Source organism: Rhinolophus sinicus, linkage group LG02 (genome assembly GCF_036562045.2).
Source record: "Rhinolophus sinicus isolate RSC01 linkage group LG02, ASM3656204v1, whole genome shotgun sequence".
NCBI lineage: Eukaryota > Metazoa > Chordata > Mammalia > Chiroptera > Rhinolophidae > Rhinolophus > Rhinolophus sinicus.
The window spans coordinates 183,138,030-183,161,421 of record NC_133752.1 but is presented as its reverse complement, the minus strand read 5'-3'; the positions used below and the strand labels follow the sequence as shown (position 1 = coordinate 183,161,421).

General features: G+C 36.6%; 1 protein-coding gene across 1 annotated transcript in view; it reads right to left on the bottom strand.

The window, feature by feature from the left end:
* The window catches only part of UTP20 (UTP20 small subunit processome component), an 88,940-nt gene that overhangs the window by 15,776 nt on the left and 49,772 nt on the right, over positions 1-23,392 (bottom strand). Inside the window, exons 29-46 of the mRNA XM_019732102.2 lie at positions 22,645-22,724; positions 18,994-19,211; positions 18,333-18,477; positions 17,136-17,223; positions 16,126-16,269; positions 15,951-16,001; positions 15,696-15,848; positions 14,313-14,468; positions 13,832-13,972; positions 12,743-12,880; positions 11,389-11,528; positions 11,059-11,141; positions 8,519-8,796; positions 7,322-7,461; positions 6,936-7,092; positions 3,359-3,457; positions 1,693-1,860; positions 410-576 (exon numbers count right to left, since the gene is read on the bottom strand). Coding sequence (XP_019587661.2) covers positions 410-576; positions 1,693-1,860; positions 3,359-3,457; positions 6,936-7,092; positions 7,322-7,461; positions 8,519-8,796; positions 11,059-11,141; positions 11,389-11,528; positions 12,743-12,880; positions 13,832-13,972; positions 14,313-14,468; positions 15,696-15,848; positions 15,951-16,001; positions 16,126-16,269; positions 17,136-17,223; positions 18,333-18,477; positions 18,994-19,211; positions 22,645-22,724 — 2,546 coding nt within the window. The remainder of the gene's footprint in view (positions 1-409; positions 577-1,692; positions 1,861-3,358; positions 3,458-6,935; positions 7,093-7,321; positions 7,462-8,518; positions 8,797-11,058; positions 11,142-11,388; positions 11,529-12,742; positions 12,881-13,831; positions 13,973-14,312; positions 14,469-15,695; positions 15,849-15,950; positions 16,002-16,125; positions 16,270-17,135; positions 17,224-18,332; positions 18,478-18,993; positions 19,212-22,644; positions 22,725-23,392) is intronic.

Here is a 23,392-nt window from a genome sequence, read left to right as displayed (position 1 = left end):
TCCAGAAGAAGCTTACTAATAAGGTATTTTAAAATCTTTTAAGGTCTAAATCTCTGATCAGAACGAGAGGTATGTATTGAAAAATCTATCCTAAAAAAAAAAAAATCTATTCTAACTTTTGATTGAATAAATATCCAGAACAGAAATGGTGTCAGAGAAATGCCAAAAAAATCGGCTGCTGTCACGTTAGCTACCCCATTCATCAGAAAAATAATCTCATGTTGAGATGTACCACTCGGAAGGACCTCAGCCCAAATACCAGAAAGCAGTACCATCTTATAACTCAGATAAATATATATTTTTTAAACTAAAGCAAATTATTAAATTAACCCACTTGAAATTAAATACGAATGGAATGGTTTATCAGAAGCAAGCACCTAAACAATAGCTTTTTTTTTTTCAAACTTACTTTTCTTTCTCCGTTAACAGGGGGAGATTTTCACTGACCAAACCATAACTGAGCAATAGAATGGATTCTGCCGTCATTTCCTGATTGACAATTAATCCTGCAATGATTCGGCGTAAGGTTTCATGAACTTTCCGGGCTAGTTTTAAACTCGTGGTATTTTGTAAGATCTGAAGGCAAACACAAATGTCATGCCAAGGTAACACAGAACTGCATTTTGACTTGTTGCAATGGTAGTTTTTTTTAAAATATATATATTTGCTTTTTAATATGTTTTCTTCTAATAAAAAAAAACATATTCTTAATAAGATTTCAGAGATAGAATATATAAGACAAATTGACCCATAACCTCAACACCAGAGATAACCATGTCAGCAGTGTGTATGCCTCTGAATTTCTTGCAGTCTCTGTGTGTTCTCTCTGTTCATGAGGACCGAGGGAACACAGCTGGAGATATGATGTGACATTTGTAAGATGTCAACCTCCAAGTGCATTAAAAGCTATTTCTTTGCAAAGGTGGAGGGATTTGATAATATACATGGAAACTACATATGCTCTGTTGACTCTTTTTCATCCTTGAAAATTTAACATTCTTAGATCAGGGTAAATGCATTTCTAGGGAAAATGATGGAGTTAATCTAGAACCAAAACATTTGGAATTATAGTTAATTCATGCCATTAGATAGTGCTTTTTGCTCTAGTCTTAGTACATAAAACTGTAATAAAATTAATGTTTACTGAATGTTCTCCCCTGTAACTGGCACAGAGAACACTATCCCTGTCCAATAGGAGGCAGAAAGAAACAGCTGGAAAATGTGAGCTTTGGATCAGAAAGATCTGGAACTAAGTCATGACTTTCCTCCGTACCCATGCTCCTTGCTACCTTCCCAAGCCTGAATTTTCCTCTCTAAGACGGAAGCACCATCGATTTCACAGGGTGGTTGTGCAGGTTAGAAGAGATAATGAAGCACAATGTTTAGAACATAATACATGCTCAACAAATGCCAATTTTCTTCCTCTTGGTAACCTGAGAGCAGCAGTGTGACTTCTTAGCTGCTGACTATGATTTCCCTGCACTTCAATTCTTATTGCCTTTCCTTCTGCATCTGATGGCTGACACCAGGGACTCTGATTCCTGGATGAGACTGCTCAACTCAGGGCTGCCAGCTAGTGGCCATATGGTATTGGTGTCCTTTGCACCAAAGGAAATGGTGATCAGGTGCAGTGTGAAGGTTTGCCCTGCCAGGCTCTTTTCGAGATCTGCTGTATTACATTCAAGTCCTTACCTCTTTCAGTGGAAGGATAAGTTTGGTAACTTGATCTTTTCCTACAAACTTGCCCAGGATTTCATAAGAATCATAACTCTTGCTTCTTCGTGCCTCCATGACTTTGGAAAGGATCTGCTTTACTTCCTTCTCTTCAGCAATGGCACCAAACAACTCGTGGTTAAAAATCTTTAAAAGAAAAAAGCCAAATGGCAATTACGTACACACAGAAGTGGAAAGAGGACTGGTACGTCCAAACCAAGGAAAGCCAGTTGGACTGTACTGAAATTAGTTGGTAAGAATTTCTACTGGATTTCACTTTTTTCAGTATAGGTTAGGGACCAATGACTAAAAAAACAAACAAATATAGAAACAGCTGAAGGTTTACACTAATGAGAAACAAAAGAAGACTATAGTAAGTCCTCAGTGTCATCGATAGGTTCTGTGACCTTAAATAAAATGACATAGGAACCAGTTTTGACACACGGATGACAAATGAATTCAGTTTTACCATCAGCTGACCGATATAAACAAGAGTTAAGTTCCTGTGGCATCTCATCAATATGACGATATGATGCTTTTCGAGTACCTGCTGTACTCCATAGGTTTACACATATAACTATGTAATATACAGACAGGTACTTCTCTGACATTATCAAAGAGTAGCTTAGTTTCTTTTTAAGAAATTCTCACGATATTTGCAACTTAGTTATTGAAAATAATACATTTAATTCAATGTTAATGTATATATTTTTAAATAAATAAACAAAAGGTTGTGTGACAAATTTAGTCTCTTCCTAATCCTAACCGCAAAATTATCAAATTACCCAATTTTAAAAGTTGATTGTAAGGTGAAGGGCTTAAGAAATTGGTAGTTACAAAATAGTTACGGGAATGTAAAGTACAGCATGGAGAATACAGTCAATAATGTTGCAACAACTATGTATAGTGCCAGGTGGGTACAAGACCAGTGTGGGGTGGGAATCACTGCATAAATTATATAAATGTCTAACCATTATGCTGTACACCTGAAACTAATATAAAATAATATTGAATGTCAATTGTACCAGAAAAAAAAATAAAAGTGATACTTAAAAAAAAAAAAAAAGATTATGACCAGCTTTATTACAGTGGTCTGGAAACAAAACCACAGTATCTCCGAGGTATGCCTGTATGTACAAATTATTAAGGTAGTTGAGCAATTCTCAAACTATGCTATGAGTTTACAACATTTTTATGAATAAATTTCAAAATGCTTCTGAAAGTTCGTTAGCACACCTCATTTGAAAAGAAAAAAAAAAGTTGATTGTGACTAATTTTTTTCACTGTTATAAATAAAGCTTTGGTAAACATACTTTTATATAAACCTGAGACTACATCTCTGATTATTCTTTGAAAACAAATTCTTGGAAGTGGCTGAAATTTCTGCTTATTTCAAAAGCTCTTGATACACAACGCCAGTTTCCTTTCCAGGAAGGCTATACCAACCCATGACCTAATAGCAATGGCCGAGCGCACATCTCACTTCACTTGAGTCTTAGCTTTTTAAATCCCTGCTAATCTAAGAGATGAGATAGTACATTATTTTCATTTTTATAGGCCATTATTATCTCTTATTTTGTGAACTGATTTTTTGTGTCCTTTGCCCACTTAAAAAAAATTTGGAATTCCTTTCTCTAAACCTTACCTCAATCATGATATTTAAACAAGAGTCCAAATCCCCGACGTGTAGCTTGTTGGTGAGGCCATGCAGCAACATGTAAACAGTGAAAGTTAGCACGTGGACCTAAAATGAAATGCACAATAAGAGTATGAATGGTTGGGAACACCACACAAGAAAAGACAAGATCTAAGCACTGCAAAGAGAACATTCAGAGTATATAATCTGTCATCATTGTAGGGAGTAGCTTTGAAAAATGACACATACTTATGTCACTATCTAAAATCCTTTCACCAAATGGTCATTTTGTACAAAAGACGCTCAGAAACATATTGCCATGCTTAGGATTATTGTGACTAAACCAGGCCAGTGGTTTATAAAGAAAGGCATGAGAGTCGAACTTTAAAAACCAAACTGTGAATTAAGAAGCTTGCAGATGTTGAATACAATCAAAGAAGGTAAAGTGTTATGAAGGAAACAAGTAAGTTTTTGCCCTCAAGGGTAACCATAGCTAACATTCCTAAGAGCTTGCCATGGGCCAGGTGCATATTAATATTTCTCATGTATTGAATCATTTATTTCTCACCCTCTGTATCTATAATCAGGTGCCACATTATCGGAATGTCTCAGAAGAGGAAGCTGAGGCACAGAGAGGTCAATAATTTGCCCAAGGTTACATGGGTAGGAAGTGGTGGAGTCAGGATTTGAGAGCAGATGGGCTGGCACCAGAGCCCCTCACTATGCTATGCTGCCTCTCAAGGTTTTTGATTCTTTATATTGCTTCCTGAATTGTAAAGTTATCAAGGTAAACATCAGCTAATGATCATAGGCTAAGGAAATATACATTGTCAATACACAGACTGAATTTGAAAGTGAAGGCAGTTTCATTTTCATGTGTCTACTTGTGATCTCTCAGTGCTTTTATATATATATGTATATATATATATATACATAAAATGTTTGCTTTTATATATATATATATATATATATGTATATATATATACACACACACACACACACACATATATATAAAATGTTTGCCATTTTAAAAAATCCTTTTGGGGGGATAAAGAATAACTTGAAGAATACAATTTTGGTAGCGTCTACATGATTAACACTAAAACTCAAACCAGTTGTACTTTGGTCCCTATTTTAATTATTTTAACAAGTACTGGGATGGACTTGAAGAACAGGTAGCTAGAGAAAAAAGGGCTACTCATTTTAGCACCTTAGGTGCTCCATTGAAATGTGAATGACTCCTCAAAGACAGAGCTGTACTGTATTTATCCGTGTACGCCCAGTGCTCAATACAGCACCTCACACAAAGTGGTCATGAAATAATTCTGGCTGAAAGAATAGAATAAAAATGGATGCCGACAGGGGCTCCAGTTCCAGGGGAGATGGAGATAGCACCCTCTGCCCTGTCTCGGGCTAGACAGAATGCAGCTGTAACACCTGGACAGCAGCTACTGGGGAAGAACACCAGAACGCAAGTCCCACCAAAGCTCACCCAGCCCCTCAGCACCCCAGTGGTGATGGTGGTGGCAGTGGCCCCCAACTCTGTGGGAGGGGAACCCTCCTCTCCTCCCGTGGAACTGCAGTTCCGAGAGGGTGGGCCAACTCTTGTTGCTTTTCTCCATCTCTGTCCTGCCAGCGCTTGGCCCGATATAGGTGCAGATGTAGGAAGTGCATAGCAAAGCAGAAGAGAAAGAGCCCCAGCTTTCTAGCTGGAGGACTGAAGCAAATGGAAAGTAAATTGTTAGTAAAAAACAGAAGATACAAAGAACCAAATGAAAATTTCAGAACTGAAAAACCCAATAACCAAAATAAGAATCTCACTAGATAGGCCCAATAGCAGGATGGAGACAAAAGAGGAAGGAGTCAGTGAACTTGAAGATAGATTAATAGAATTATTCAATGTGAACAACAGAGGGGAAGAAGACTGAAAGGATATATAAACAGAGCCTCAGTGATGAGTGGGACAAAAACAAAAAGTCTAATATTCATTTCATTGGAGTTCCACAAGAGGAGAGAGTACAGTGCAGAAAAATTATTTGAAGAAATGATGACTGACAACTCCCCAAATTTGGTTGAGAAGCGCAGAGCTTACCATGGGCTAGGCACGTATTAATACCTCACATGTACTGAGTCACTTAATTCTCACCCACTCTATGATGTTGGTGCTATGTTACTGGCATTTTTCAGAAGAGGAAGCTGAGGTGCAGAGAGGTCAAGTAACTTTCCAAACAGAGTAAACCCAAAGAAATCCACACTCAGACATATCATAATCAAACTGCTGCAAAATAAAGACACCGTCTTTAAAGCAGTCAGAGAAAAACAATGCATTACTCAGACGGAAACAATGATGAATAACTGGATTATTCATCAGGAAGGCCAGAAGGAAGTGGTACAACATTTTTCAAGTGTGAAAGAAAGAAGGTCAATGCAGAATTACACATCCAGTGTCAATATCCTTCAGGAATGAAGGTGAAATGAAGACATTCACAGATAAGGGAAAATGAGAAGAATCTGCTGCCACCACACTTGCTCTACCAGATGGCTAAAGGAAGTTCTTTAGACTGAAGAGGGATGATGCCATAAAGAAATGTAGAAATTCAGAAATGAAGGAAGATCCATAGAAATGATAACTATCTGGGCAAAATAATAGAACACTCTTCTCGAATTCTTTAACATACGTTTGACAATTAAAAGCAAAAATTAAAAAGTTTTCAATATGTGGCGATGTGATACATGAATAACTAAAACCAAAGGAGAAGGGTGAAGGGGACCTGTAAAGGTTTCTATGTTCCACTTGAAGGGGTAAAACACTGAATCTTACTAGATTATTAAAAGTGAGTTTGTATATGGTAATCCCTAGAGCAGCCACTAAAAAAACTATACAAAGAGAGATTATCAAAATTAATAGTGGTATTTTTAGTGTGTCAGACTCATCACGTGGAGAGTAGGAGCCGTACCTATGAACAAGTTAAGACACAGAAGGTGAAGCTAACTACTGGGAGTCTTGGCTGAACTTGAGAAGAACAAGCTACAGTGTTCATCTAACTTGAGATCACCCAGGGATCTTATTAAAACGCAGCTTTTGTGGGTCAGGCACAGGGCCCTCAATGCTGCATTTCTAACAAGCCCCCGAATGCTGCTGGTGGCACCTGTCCAGGGCCCACACTGGGAATAGTGAGGAGCTGGCCAGCCACGTGACTCAAAGAGCTGTGTGCTCCTCCTGGAGAGCTGATTATTTTTGTGACTTACGTCAACTGCTTTAACTCTCAAACAAGTTCGTATTTTATTGTTCACATTTGTGGCAATACATTCAACTAGAGTTTCTTTTTTTTAAGAACTCAGAGGATGCAGAATTTGGTATCAAGTGATTGGAGGTAATGTAACCTAGGTCTAAAAGGAATTTTACAAAAATCAAATATAGGAGCTTTTAAAAATACTGACTAGAAACTTTTGAATATTTTTGCTTGCTATCTCAGCGGATCAGCTTTACTGAAGATAGACCCAAAGCACCGTGACTGACAGTGTTCAAACTGTAAACATATGAACCCCAACCCAACTTGAATGTTAAGCACATGGTGCAGTTTACCTGATATCCACGGACAAGGGTTGTCTGTAATTCTTTTAAAATATATTGTAGGTAGTGCACACCCAGATCTTCTATTATTTTTGCGAGAGTGCTGCGTGCGATGTCTCTGATTTCTTGTGCTCTGTTCTTGAGGAGGACACACACTTTCAGCAAAATACTAGAAAATGAGAAAGGAAAAAATGACTAATCATAAAAACAGAGACAAATAAAATTCTACACATCCTTTTCTCTCTTAATTGCTCATAATCCAAATTTCCCAACTGGGATTCTAAACCACAGCAAATTGTGACAGCACTTTTCTTCCTGACAAAAGAGATTCAAACGTCAGGAAGAAAGAACCAATTTTTGAGTTTCACGGAACTTTCCCAATTTGTCACACAACCTACCTTGGCAGATTAGTTTCCATAACTTCTTGTGGGAGGGACTGCATTAGCTTAACCATGGCAAAAGCTAAAGGAACTCGAATTACTTCCTCATCATTCACAACCTTGGATTTTATGAGCTTGTGTTCTTCTTCCCTTTTAGACTGTAAGAAAAGTTCAGGTTAAACTAAAACGGAAATACACGGATCAGGAACCTACCAACACTGCAACTTTTCATTTGAAAAATAAACTCTTTTGATATATCTTATGTGCATTTCTAAGTTTGGAGCCTCAAGAAACAAACATTATTATGCAATTTGAGAATAACCCTCTATAAATTGTAAAAATAACAGGAATAGGAATGTTTTTTTCAAAAGAGCAACCAGAAAAAAAATATAGCCAAATTTTTACCGATGTGGGTTAAGACTGCTCTGAAATTCATAAAAATCATATAAAATTTGTATCAGTTGAGATTTCAAAGTGTTTGAGGGACATTGAGGGTACACAGGAAATACAGTGCCTCATACAAGAAGGTTATTTACTAATACATAAAATGACCAAGTCAGTATTTTAGCAAGGGCTGGCAAGTGTTTTCTGTAGAGGGCCAGATAGTTAAGTATTTTTGGCTTTTAGTCTCTGTTGAAGCAACTCAACTCTGTTGTGGTAATGCAAAAACAGAATTAGACCACATGCAAATGAATGCATATCACTGTGTTCCAACAAAACTTATTTAAGAAAACAGGCTGCAGGCCAGATTCAGCCAATGGCCTGTTTGCCAACCCATGTTTTATACTGAGAAGGGCAGGCTCTGGCTTCAGGAGAATCCACTCCTAAATGTTATACCTGTTAACGGGGGGAAGATAATTTTGAACAACAGGTTTTTCATTCCATGGGTTGGGTTTTTCATTCCAAGAATGAGAAAAAGGAAACAGACTAATTTTTAATAACCTGTTTTGGAAGAGGGAGTCATCTTAATATATACTTTGGAGATAGAAAAACATATACCTACCATATGAAAATCACAATAAAGAAGGAACATAGCCTAGCTGCAATTCTGTTGAACTTGAAGATGACGAGACAAGAGAAAGGTGGATTGTGAAATGTTGAGATAAAAGAAAACCCAAAAGCTGAAGTCAATCGATAATAGGAGCCTCAGTCTGACAGGACCCCACAAACACCCCAGTTCACGCAGACGTGCTGGGCCCCAAACAGAATAATTACCGCAGATGCCAGGCATTTATGTAGCCTGGGTAAGATATCCCCGGTTATGGTGCCTTGGATATTTTTAATTGTTCTCTCCAATTCTTCCTTATTCTGAGGAAGGGAAGAGATGGACTTGGTGATACGCTCGTTTTCATTAGCTGCTGTTCCTGGAGCAGGGTTTCCTAGTTCTTCATTGTTGTCGGACAAAATCTTACATCTGTTTTCCTTCTCTTCCTCATCCATATGCTCTAATTCCATGGCTTCATGCTCTGGCAACTCAATCTCTTCTATTGTGCCTATGTTTAGTAAACAACACAAGCCATCTTAAATCAAATAAGGAAAACAACACAGTTAAGTAATCTTTTCTACCAATATCTAATAATAAATATCTAGTCACCAACGATGGGTAGGCAAGATAAGGGCAAAGGAAACCTTAATAAATGAGAGGGCCATGGTTTTTTGCTTTCTCACAGTTTAGAGTCTAATGAGGAATACAGACAAGTACATTGACAATTATAAAAGAGTGTGAATTTTGGGAACACACTGGGAGGCCAGTGGGGTAAGAGGATCGTTAACCAAAAGAAAGTTTCTAAAGTACTGAGGCTGAAGGTTTCCAAAAGCAAAAATCGACATTCACGAGCAGGAATATCATAATGGCAGCCTACGCAGAAAGGTCCCTTACGGTAGAGTTCTGTTTATTACAGAAAATTAGACAGTATAGTATTGTGGGGTGAATCCAGCCTTGGCTCTGCTAACCAGCCATGTGACTATGGTCAATTAATTTAACCCTAGTGGGTTAAATTTCACCAGTGAAATGGAGAGGGCACCTACCTTGCAAGGCTATTGTGAGTATTAAATGAGATAAAGTCTATGAAGCACTTAAAATATATTTCTGACACTTCACTGACTTTCAAAAAATGGTAGCTATTAGCCTTTGTTTTGTTTACTGGCTGTGTAGCTTAGGGAATATTACTTTACATTTCTGAAACTTAACTTCTTCTATCAAAAATATGGGATAACTAATAACTAAGGTTCTTATGAGGACGGATGAGGTAATGTTTATAAAAGCCCAGCTCATAGTAGGTGCTCAATAAATGTTTTAAACTTCCATCATATCTAACAAGAAAAGAGTTAAGCAAATTAAGTATTTTAATTTTTTAATGTTTCTATTTATGTGTAATTGCAAAATGCAGATTCAACTGACTGAAGATAAACTATTAAGGAGGTTTAGTACATTGTTTAAAACACCAGTGGTTCTTACACATTCAAACCAGTCTTTTCTATTCATTAGTGTGGTTCTAGAGTGATTTTACTATGAATCAGAGAATTAGAAAATTTGGAGTAAAAACATTGGAGGAGTGCAAACTAAGGGCCAGAATATTTCAACGTCTTTAGCCAAAACAATTAGGATAAATACCTTGTTCTAGTTGAGTGTTCATTCTTTTCCTTATTTTTCTGTTCTGGCTAGAACTTCTAGTTTGACATTCGATATAAGTACTAGCAGCAAGTATCATACTTTGCCTCATTTTGGTCTTAAAGCAAAGACTTTTTATCCTTTACTATTAACTATAATGTCACATTAAGTTTTTAAAAGGCATCTTTCAAGAGGTTAAAGGAATTTCTATTTATTCCTTGCTTGATAATTGCTTTTATCATGAATATATATTGAATTTAACCAAACGTTTCCCCTGTGTCTATTTAGATAATCGCATGTTTTTATGCGAATGTGTTAAAATTCCATTAACCAATTCTACCAACCTCAAGGGTTATGGGGGCTTCCTTTTTCTCAATCAGCTGAAATGGCTGGTGTTAAGGCTGAAATTGCCTATTCCTTGAAATGTTTGTAGCACTTGCCTATAAAACAGTCTCAGGCTGGCGTTTTCATTAGGAGGAGGTTTTTAACTACAGATTCCATTTCCTTAGTGTTTAGAAATCCATCCAGATTTTCTACTTCTTCTAAAGTCAGTTTTTGTATTTTATTTTTCTTATATTTTGTACATTTCAGCCAAGTATTCAAATTTATAAGTACAAAGATCATATTATTTTACACTTATCATTTAGTTAGTTGTGACCTTTTAAAATCCCTAGTATTATTTATTATGCCTTCTATTTTCACTGATCAAACTTGTCAGAGGTTGTCAATTTATAATTTTTTCCAATATCTATTTTTAGTTTGATGATCTTTTCTTATGGTATCTACTTTATATTTCATTATTTACTGCTCCGCTTTTTAATCTTTTTCTTATACTTTCTTTGCATTCATTGCTTAATGCTCTTTCCAAACATGAAGGCAATAAAATTGGATTTCTATGTAAATAAGTAACCTTCAGCTCAGATTTCCCCACCTAAATTATTTAGACTGGCCTTCTCTATTGTTAAATAAGTTTTTATAAGAATACTCAAACCATTCATTTTAACTTTCTCCTGACTCATTCACTGGTTACTGCCACAAGAGCAAAAAAAGGGAAATAAGTTGAATTTTGCCATCTTTAATTCATTATCATAAATTATCCAAAAATAGGATGGAAACTTAGTTTAAGAAAGTATTAAAAACTTACTTTCTTCATTCTGAATTTTTTTCATTTGTTCTTCAAGAGTTTTATGGTCAAAGTGGAATGCTTCTAACACTGTTACTAGCAAACTGTTAAAAAAAAGGTACAAGAAATATGCATTTGATTAATAAGATCATTTGATAATTAAAAGAATTTAAAGACGTATAAACATTAAAATTATTTTTACCAGTTTTAGGTATTTTTGAATTTAACAAACATTAGCATAACTTCATTAATACAATGTAAAAGTACACTGAAATTACAGAGAGACTATTTCAGGAAATAATCCAAAATTTAAATTTTAAAAATAAAACAAAATAAGAAGTTTGACCATACCTGACACCCAACTTTTGATTGATCTGTCCTGTCTGTAAGACATGAATGAAATGTTTCAAGTAATATACATATGCTGACCAAGAGAGATGTCTGCAAATAGCTCCAATAATCTCCGTGGCAGCAATGATTATATTTTCATGCTGTAAAATAAATCAAAAGCATTAACATAAAGCAAGCATTTGCTAATAAAATACAGAGCTAACATGGTACATTAAAAAGCTTAGGTGATCAGCAATTATATAAAAGAAAGAATGCCCAAGCTATACTCCATTTCCACCCCCTACCTCTAGGAAAAGATGCTGTCAATTAAAGAAATGACACCTTCCTTTACCTAAAGGATAGTAACATATTCTGGACTCTTTCCACTCAGACCACCCTGATAGTTTCAAGTAAATTCAATGTGTAAAACTTGACAAATGCCAAAATTAACTATAGACTGCACTGCTCAACATACAAAAGTACACTGCCTTGGAAACTTCTCTTTAATATCATGATAGAAAAGAGGAACTAGATTTATCCTCATACCTTAAACTAGAAAAACAGGCAAAAATACATGAAACAACAGTTTTCAGACTTTAGACATCAAACCGTGCAGGGCAGTGACCGCTGAGAAGAGGGAAACAAATGAAGTGTGCTTTATAATGACCCCAATCACTGTGTAGAGAGAACTGTCAGGTCAGAGCATGGGACGGGAAACCCAGAAGGGCCCAGTGCCTGAGTGAAGGAGGCAGAGTTGAGGCAATGGTGGCCAGAGTCCACAGGGCTGAGTACCAGAGAGGAAAGAGCTGTGCAGAGAGGAAAGCGGTATGTCTCTGAGAAAGTTACATACCTCACTTATTCTCAGTTTACTCTCCTGTAAAATAGTGATAACAGTCCCTACCCATAGGGTTGAGCTGTGGTGAGGAAGAAGTCATATTACGTAGTCAAGTACTTATAATAGCGCTTATATCTGGTATAGCGCTAAAGAAAAGGTAGCTATTATTCTGTTTCATTTCTTATGAGCCATTTGGGAAAACAACTACTTTGCTGATTAGTGGAGTTTATAAGAATTAAGTCCTATGACACAAAAATAAAAGTATGCCATCTTAGGAATGTGGTCATTTCTAAGAGTGGCAATATTTTGTGGTTGGCCTTTGTGAGCGAGCAATAGTATAAATAAAAGCCACCATTTATGGAGCATTTTCTATGTGCCCGGCACAATGCTACGGGCTTTAGAACTACTCTAAGCCTCTGACTATGGTGATGACATCAAAACGCATACCACCAAATTCAGATGCCATTCCTCACCTACATTTTGGGAAAGTGTGTCATGGTATGGGTAGGGGTTCACTGGTTTCTGGATCTAATGCCCTACCTTGAGCATTTTCTCATCAAAAATTGGAGTCATGGCATAAGGCATGATGTAATTCTGGAGAGATTTAGAAGACAGCATGATTTTGCCTTCCATTAGTTGTTTTGCCAGTTTCTTCAAGGCTCTTGCTCGCCTGTGGATCTATGAGTAAGATAAAATATTGAATGAGTTACTGAATAATCTCACCTAGGACCAGCTCCATTTCAGTTATCATATTCCTTTTCCATGAAAAGATTAAGGAATGAAATACAGTCTGTGTTACATGAGAAAACACCTGTGCCTCGATTTGCTTCTAAAAACATAATCCATAGCACTTGTTTAACAATGGATCCAAAAGCACTGAAACTTCTTTTAAAAAGGCAGAAAGGGGCCATTCTGGTGGCTCAGGTGGTTGGAGCGCTGTGCTCCTAATGCCGAGGTCACTGGATAGATTCCCACATGGGCCAGTGAGCTGCGCCCTCTACTAAGATTGTGAACAACAACTCTCCCTGGAGCTGGGCTGCCATGAGTAGCTGGAGCTCGGCGTGAGCTGCTGTGGGCTGCCACGGGCTGCTATGCTGCCGTGGGCTACTGTGTGCTGCCAGGAGCAGCCAATGGCCAGTGTGATTGGCCGGCAGCCAGCATGAGTGGCCAGCAGCTGTGTGTGAGCAGCTGACAGCTGGCGAGAGCTGCTGTGAGCTGTTGTGAGTGGCCAACTGACGACCAGGTCAACCGACTGCCTGGCGGGGAGGGCGGGGGGGGGGGCGGCGTAAGGCCTATAACATCAGCATGGGCCAGGGAGCTATGTCTTACACAACTATACTGAGAAATAATGGCTTGAACTGGAATGGGGGGGAGGGAGGCGGAAGAAGGGGGAAAAAATCAATAAAAACGGCAGAGAAAGGCGACACTTATTGTGGTTGGTGATACCACCAAGGAAATCAGACCCCAGGAAATGATCATCTCCTATTCAAGTTGACTGATATCATGAAGACTAAGGAATGAGAAGTTCAAAACCTTTTGGAAAATTAAAATACATCTTTTTAAATGAGACAGAACTGTTTGAAATGCTTATTTTATAGGCAGGGGAAAAAAATCAGAATTGTACTCTACCTGAATGTGCTTCATATTCTCAAAGAAGTCCATTTCTGGATCATGGAAATCAGTAAGCTGTACCAAGTCTTTAAATTCTGGTTGATTTGGAAAGGTTTGAATTAAACAGGAAAGCAGTGTGGTATAATCCTGATGAACACTCTGCAAATACCAAGTTGAGAAAACAAAATTTTTGTTTAAAAAAAAAATTTGCTTCCTAGATAATGCAAAGAAACACAAAAAAATCATTAAAAAAAATTTTTTTTTAAAGTAGAACATTCCCACTGTAAAAACAAACTACATAAAATCAGATATGATTGCTCTCTTTTCCATTCTTACTTCCCTGTTAAAAGTTTGGTTTACACAATCAAGTATTTTAATTAAATGTACTAAACCCTGACGGCTTTTCTAAGCAGCAGTAGGGAAAAATAAAAACATAACTGAAAAGCACAGATAGTATTAATAGCACTTAAAAGACTGCTACAATTGCAAGCCCCAGTACCTCTGTCTGGCTCTTCAAGCCTTTCCTCAGTTTCTCCAGGAGTGAACGATGAATGATTTCTCTATATTCTTTCTCTGTGACATTCAAGGCAGCTAGCTTTTTGATGATAGTCATCAAGCACATGTTGGCATTATCACTTAAAGACATGTCTCCTAACTGGAAACAGGGAAAAAAAAACCAAATTACTGTTTGTAATAACTGTGATATGGAATTTATTTCCTAATGAAAGACTTTACAAAATGTTGCCACTGCTCTGTGTAAAAATTCCTAAGAAATGTCCCACAGGTACTTTATACCTAAGGAAGACCCAAACGAAGGGCTGTGAGGAATACAGCAAATGACTTTGAAATACCATGCTTACTGTTAAGTGTCACTTAATTTCAGAAAATACTATGACGTAGACTTTTAGTTTTCCTTCTCAAAGTAAATAGAATAAAAGGCTCAGGAAAGCTAGTTTTCAATATTCAGTATCAGGTGATCACTGAAAATGGCTGGTTATAATTCCAGTTAGTTGCACTAGAATTCCTGGTTTGAGAATGCAGGTAGTGAGTATAGAGAGAGTATTTCCAACTCAGCCACCCAGACAGTGATTCAGAATTCCTTGTGTTGAAATCTGACATGATATATGAAGAATGAGCCCCAAATGGGGAGATCACTTTTTCATATATTATACAATCTTTATATCAGCTGAATAACTATAAAAAGTCACAAAGAGATTACTGATGCCATTATAGGGCTAACTATTAATTAAGGGTTTCATTTTGCCTATTTTGAGGTCTTAATTGAGTTCAGCAACATGGTACTTAATATAGTCCAAACTCCTTTTATTTTTATCATATCAATACAAGAGGGCAAACTGTCAAATAGTAGTTACATAACTGACAAATTGAGATATAATTGACATACCATCAAATCCACCCTTTTAAAGTGTACAATTCGATGGTTGTTAGTATATTCACAAGGTTGTGCAACCATCACCACTGTCTAACTTCAGAACATTTTCATCACCCCCAGAAGAAAGCCTGTACCAGTAAGAAGTCACTGCCCATTCCTCCCTCCCCCCACAGCCCCTGGTCACCCCTGAGTTACTTTCTGTCTCTATGGATTTCCCTATTCATACACAGCTCTTCTGACTTGTCACAGAGCTTCCACATAATATATTATGTGGAATATATTCATAATATAATATATTACGTTATTCAAAATATTTGTCTTTCATATCATGAGAATAACAACATGATCTTTGACAAACGAAATATTCTGCAACTAAAAGAAAGACGTTTTACACTAAAAGCCCCTGTCCTCAAAACACAAATTAGATCATGTACTTGCATTATCAAAACAACAAAAAACACTTCATAGAGGATTGCTATAAAAACCTACCTCCAGATTATAGAAACAATTATGCATAACTGGAATGAGGTAGTTAACATCCACAGTTTGCATCTCTTTAATATAAGAGGTGACAGTCTGGAATGCTGAGAAGCGAACGTCAAAGTTGATGTCGTCAAGGTGTCTTTGATCAAAGGCGTTAAGCTACGAGAAATGCCATTGAAACCACATAAATGAATGCACATGAATCTTAAATAAACACAAATGACAATACTTTTGAAGAAAAGAGAAGATTTTCTTTCTTACCTTGACAACATCAGTAATATATTTTAATCCACTGTCAAAATCAGAAAGAGTCTAAAAGGAATGAAAACAGTATGTTAGAGAATAAAACCTTAACATTTGTGCCCACCTCCCTTCATCTTCCCCTCTCCCTGACTCAAAGAGGTGATATGGGGTAAAAAAAAAGAATATTACAGACCTCGAAAACTGTACAAAGCAATCGTCTTGACAGCTTGTTCTTAGTAACTGAGAAGAGTTTTGCCAGAGGCTTGAGGAAGCTTGAAGGCTCCAGACAATGTTTTAACAGGTTTTGTACTGTCACCAAAATATCAACCTCTGTATCCTTAGAAATATTAAGAGAAATCATAGTTCAATTAATTTATAAAACTGTTCAACTTGGCTTTAATATATTACAGCACAGAAAACAATTATAAGTAAGAAGTAAAAATAGTAACTGGAAAAGTTATTTCATAGTCTTTTAAAAGTTCTTAGCATTTAACTTAAAATCCATTATAATGTCCATGAACAGTTTCTTCCTTTAATTCTAATAGAAAACATGCATAGTTTTGAAACAAACTTTCTTCTATCTTAGTCAAAAAAGAGCCAAGAAAAATGAGCTTGCTGAAGAAAAAATATACACCTCCGGTTGTCTACAGATCTGTGGTCTTCTAACCTGAATTACTACATGATTGTATAGGTGTTCAGTATAACTACTAAGGCCGTATAAGTAATTTTGAGCCATGGGAAGGCCCTTTTAATCAAGATTGAACTACTGTTTGAAAACCATATCAGAAACTCTTAGCTATGTCTCAATATTAAAGCAATCTGACTTTTCATTCAGTTTGCCACTGTGATCCATATTTAAGACCATACAATGCACTTCTTGGGTTCCAGATTTGTTATTGACCAAAGTCAGAGAGGAAAAAAAAAATCCTGAAATGGATGAGAAGCTAAACAAAGGAAAACAAAGGGGCTGACACTTTTAGTGTTATCGTAATTGATGATGCCTCCACCTTCTTGCCTGCCCTCATTTCTACTTCTGTCCCAATTTTTCTCCCCTATTTTCAATTTTATACTTCTGTCTAAAGTCTTTCCACAAATATTTTGCGACAGGCACATCACAGAATCTAACCAATAAAATTATATGTTCACAAATAAGCCTAATAATGTGCTACTTCAAAGACAAAGTAACGTCCTGTCCATTTGTACCTCAGCAATATTGCCACGGTGGAGGAAAGGAAGGAGGAGGGTAATGAGTAGAGAACTTTGTTCTTTGTCTTTCATAAACTTGCTGATCCTAGAGAAGAAAAAACAGTGGTAAGTAAGGGAGACATACGAATGTTTCTCTAGGAAGTTAAGATTTTTTGTAGAAAAACATCCGTGAGGAAAGACACAGGTACTTTTACGTATGTGTACATGTATAAAAAATTTAACTCAGTTATTTAGCAGTGCCAACTCTTATTCCTCTCCAACTTTAGGCTACTATTCTATTTCTTTTGTAACGTGATTGCGTAGGAGGGTTAGAGTAAACTCCAATTCTGTGACCTGGCAATTAGTAATTTCTTATTTTGTAAGGAAATCATATTTTTAAGTGCCAAGATTTGTTTAAGGCTTTATGTAAAGTATTTCAATTAAACTCCCACAATAGCTCTATGATGCAGTAATTATTAGCCCCATTTTGCCCAGAGAAAACGGAGGCTCAGGGAAGTTATGTAACATAGCTAGAAAGTAGCAGAGCAGGTCTTTCCAACCCTGGTCTTTCTGGTGCCTAATTTGTCATCATCTTCCCACTACCACGTAGCCTGTGATAAAATTTAACAAGTATATTTAGTGTGGTTTCCCATTCTGCAAATAAAACAGTTAAAAGAAGTTCCTGGAAGAGTCTATCATTTTATCAAAGAATATATCATTTAGTGTTGCTGAAAGTAAAAGAAAAAATAAACTTTCAAGAACCAAGTCCTGTAACAATTAGAGCTTAAGCTAGAATCATTTTTTGCACTCAAGTTTACCAATCTTGCACTGTATAGAAAGCACAATTACGAGTATATACAGTGGTAGTTCGGTTTTCGAACATCTCCGTTGATGGACATTTTGGTTTACGAACGCTGTAAATTTTATGGATCTAGGGTATCATTAGATGGTAAAACTCATGCTAAATTTGCAGTTTTGGGGTTGATTTTAAAGGTCTGGAATGGATTAATCCATTTTGCATTACTTTCTATGGGGAAACCACACCTTGGTTTTTGAACGTTTCAGAACTCGAACAGTCTTCCGGAATGGATTGTTTGAAAACCAAGGTACCACTGTACTACTAGGTTTATTGCCCAAAAGAACCTTTAAAAACCTTTGCAAGATCTTGACTCTTAAACAAAACAAACTTCTTTTAAGGACCAAGCTATCACTCACTTTGAAAGAATGCCAAGTTCCTTGCTGACTTGTGCCCTGTTCTTTTTCTTTTTCACCTTTTCTGTACTTATTGTGGTTTTGCTGAGATACTGGAGAATTGCAGGTACATGAGGTAGAATTAATCGTCCTCCTATTGTGATAGACTCTGAAATAAATAGTGACAGATGTTTTGGTTTTAATTAACTATTCTCTTAAAGGATAACTGTATAATATCTTCATAATGACAGACAAGGAAAGCATTCAATTACCATGAAAATTTAATAAATTTCAACTCTAAAGATTAAATAACTTTATTCTTAGTCAAAATCGCTATATCATTAGATAAATTAAAAACTTATATAAGAGACCCCTGAGGCTTTATTTAAACCACTTTTGGTGGTAGTAAAAGGCTTATTAGGATAATATGGTAGGAAGAATTCAGAGACATGACAGTGGAAATCATTTGATAATTTCCTGGAGGGTAGGTGAGCTTTCGCAAACAACCTGAATTTCTACCACTGCAAAGAAAATTCAGTTTATATAAGTTGTATTCATTTCCAGACAAAAGAAACTCTTTCAATAGCATTAGTTATTAATAGAGTCAAATTCTATTGACTTTCTCGTTTCTGAGGGAAAAATGCTACCTCAGAACCAGATCATTTGCTTTTTGCAGCATACATACCATCTGCACTTTCTGGGTATACGCATCCAGTTACGGGCAAGCTCAAAACTGTTTCTGTGGGCTCAAAATCTGGAAGGGTAAGAAGGTCATCGGCTATATCCATCACAATACTGGCTGTGGCTTCAGAGAGATTCTTTGCTGAGAGAATCGCAAAAACATTGGTCAGGATATCACATTCTGGGTGCCCAGGTTTCTGCTTAGCCAGAAAAGGAAAATATCTGCAAGAAAATAACATTGAAATAGTCATCTTATTTCTCAATGCTTATTTCTAAAAACATGCTCCTTATGAATTTTCATATTGTTTAACAAATATATATGTGTGTATGTATGAACATTAATAAGATACTCAAAAGGGAAATGACTTTAAATTCTAAAATTGATGGATAATAATTCTAGGCACCTCACAAACAGTAAATTATTTAGGTATTATATGTACAGTTCTCATCTAATCCACATAACATCTCAGTGAGGTAGGATCATTATCCCATTACAGAGGAAGAAACTGAGACTTCTCCAAAGGCACTGAGCTAACAAGTGGTGGAGCTGAGATTTGAACAACAAGGTCTCCAAAGTCTAAGCCCTTGCGAAAACAAATTCGTTGCAGAGAGGCTATTTTTTAATTATAAGCCTTCTAGAACGTGAATGTTTATACACTCATATAAAAACAACATACAACATGGAAATTAGGAGTGCAGACCAAACAAACATTTGCTGTGCCAGGATATGCATCATTCAGAACTCATCTGTTGGGGGAGGTGGATGAGTCCACCCCCGATAAGGAAAGACCCTCACAAATGAACCGAGCACCCCACCCCGTTGAGACAAACCCACAAGGGTAGAGGGCACAGAGGTGCTCCAGACAAGGGCAAACCAGCAGTTGTTTTACAGTCAGACATGCAATCCTAACAACTCGTAGGAAGGTCAAACTGAAAAAATTCAGATAGCTTGGCTTTACCAATTCATCATCACTGGAAAACGAGCTGAAACACTTTAACATACTCAGTACTGACAGGCTGAGAGAAAAGTTCTAAGAGATTATATTCATACATCTTTGTCCAACAGTTACTGGGCATAGTGTGGGCAGGCACCAGGAAAGATTCTTTACATATTATCTTGTACATATGAGGTAAGCATTGTTATTTCCATTTTATAGATGGTGAAACTGAGGCTCAGAAAGGCCAACTTTGCCAAAGAACGCATGGTGGTGTTAGGACTTGAAGTTAGGTTTGTGTGTCTAAGGCTACTCTTAACCACTATGCTGTATGTTGTCTTAAAATTTTTTCAAGCAGAAAAGGTGAGAGAACTGCTTTTAACTGCAATATCCTAGCAAGAGCCCATTCAAATCCAATGCAACTTCTAAGTGACCGAACTGTGTTTCTTGAACAGCAATATAATTCATGCCCCACAGAACACTGAACATGCTCCAAGCTTAAGTGTATGGCTCAATCAGAAATTTTAGTCACTTATGAAACATGCAATGAAATATCCACTAACCATGGATTAAGAAGGCTAACCCTCTGTAATGGAAAAATAACAAATGTGAAATGGTCTCTCCCTTCAAGGAGCTTTAGGCAGGTAAGCTATGAAGACAGATGAGTGCGATAAAGGCAGTTTGTGGTCACAGGGCCGCCCAGAAGTAGAAAGAATTCAGAGGAGGCAAGACTGAGCCACGCCGGGTCATAGTGGCCACAACCTGAGCAGCTATTAAGAGAGTGGCCAGGGACAGTCCTAGCTTGTGGCTTAATAATTTGTAGCATCTCTTTGAACCCTCAGGAATGTTTCAGTTTGGACAATAGATTATATATTATATGATCACTCTACTTAGTAAGCAAGTTGTTGTTGTCCTGAGTTCACCTAATTTCTGAGACAATTTAACCTTAGTTGTGAGTGTAAAGATATTGCTTATAGGTCCGCTCTACCTGCATTTACCCAAATACAAAGTAAAATGCTAGACTGCTCTGTAGATGAAAACCTGTCTAAATGTCTGATTGACATTATGTAAACTGTAACCATATTTCAAAATAAAAATTTATTTTTTTTATTGAAGAGTAACATTCCCATCAATTGGTCTTGACACAATTACACGTCTATTGCTATAAAGATTTTAAGGGAAGTCAATCCTTCTAAAGATTTATTTCAGTTAAGTGTTAAACAGAGAAGGAAAAAGAAAGTTCTGCTGCTTATTTCCTCCATTAACATGTGGCTTCTATTTGTCTCTGACCAAAAATGAGAGAAATTGCAGAAGAGAATGAAATGTGTCTATACCTGGAATAAGGACCCAACTAATATAAAACCGAATCACTATCGTAAAGTCTTCTTGAATGATAGTCCGTTATAGTTCATTTGCCTGAAAATCACACAATTGTAAAGCATTGCTTAAGTATGCCTATGAAATACTGCTTATAAATGTCCAGTGATGGATAAAACAAGGTATGAAATTGCTTTCTCAAATTGGGAAATAAGTGAAAAGAACCCTTCCTACCAGTAAAAATAAAACACACTTTCCTGAGGAAGACAACGTGAAGGTCTTCGGTTTTTGAAGACGATCTGACGACATGGGGAAATGTTCACCACGTAATGGTTATCAAAGCTGGTTATACAGTATGATCCCAATTTTGTACAAACTGATGCCAAGATTTTAACATCACTGAATCAATGATAAAACATCTTCTTTTATTCTATCTTTCATTCTTCAAAACAGATTAGGGCAAACTTAAGTCTGTTTCCATCATCGAGATAAACAGCACAGGTAGTTTTCACACTTCTCAATAAATATGCATTTGGTCTGTAATACAGCATCTCTGAGCCACCACTAGATAAAGGTTCTGTAAACAGCTCATAATGTCCTCAGGAGGATGCTAACTTATGACCACGAGAGCTTCATGTACGGGTAGGTGGAGTTTTACCAAGAATAGAAGATGTGTAGAAAATCTAAAAAGCCTGTAAAATTTTTCTGATTTTAAGTGGGAACTGGGAAAAAGACACAGAATGCCAATTATAAATCAGCTTTTACGTTTAACCAAGTATGCAAAAAATGGTAATATTTATGTGCTGATTTAACTATCTGGTGTTTCATATTCTCTTTTTCCCTTTGCCAGGCCAAATCAAACTGCTAACATAATTATTACACATTGGAAGAAGATCCTTATCAATTTCAATATTAATTTTCAAGTTTTAATGAAACTATAAAAATAGCAAAAATACGTTTTAATATAATATATATTCCACAGTTTTAATTTACATTAAATTGTGAACTGTTATTTTACCTACTTTTTCCTTTTTTATAGATTATAAATAATTCAAATACTCCAAAATTGTATCATGAAAAGCCCCCCTCCCCCTTCTGGCCCGCTCAAACCTTCATACAAACCTTCAACTGTAACATTAATAGTTTCTCATGCACCCTTCTAGACATTTTCTATTTCATTTTCTATTTACACACATGCACAAGCATTTTCCTGGATCACACTATATATATTTTTTAGCAACTTATATTTTTCTTAAAACTATGTATTTTGAGATTCAATTGCCTTATTCTCTTTAACTGCACCTATAGTAAGTAGTTCACTATATGGAAGGCCATAAGTTATATTAGTGCCCTATATCAGTGTAAAAGACTGCCCTTTTTAAAGAGGGGAAAAAAGGTCATACCTTGCATTTCTGCTCCAAATGCTAATTAGTTTCAGCAGAGGAGTAGGAGAATACTGACTCTCAGATCCAAGCCTGCTGATCTAGGACACAGAATGAAAACAGATTACAAAATAAAAACATATAGAATTGTAGGAAAAAACAAACAAACAAAGAAATAAACAAACAAAACACTAAAAAGCAGAACAAGCACAGAAACCACACCAGAGGATCAAAGAGTCAAGGGATGGAGATTAACAGTTAAAGGACAGATTGAGGAAAAACTAAGGTAATCCAAAATAACATCCACACAGGAAAAAATGGAAAGATAGTGCCTGGAAATGCTAGATGCTTAAAAGGAACCAGGTATGTTAGGTTTCAATTGGTCAGAGATGGCAGAGCTCAAGCAGCAAGAAATCTTTCCTAAAACCAAGTTTCTTGTATAGTCTTCTTAGCTATAAGTATACTAGATATCATCACCAAGCTGTCTCAACTAGAGAAATCAAACGAGGGAACGTAACAAAAATACCTGTGCATTTTCTCTCATGCTTGTCAAAATCCAGAGACATATCATGTGAGGTCTATAAACCCTTATGTTACATTTGCTTAAGAGACACAATCATATTCAAATTAGCCATAAGTATAAATGCCATGGTATTTCAGAACCTAGCTCTGGGGCTTTAGGCGGTAGTGGAGGCAAAAAAATGGGTTTTAAAACTTCCAGAAATAAAGGCTCAATGTAAAAGAGAAGATCAGGACAGGCATTCGTGTC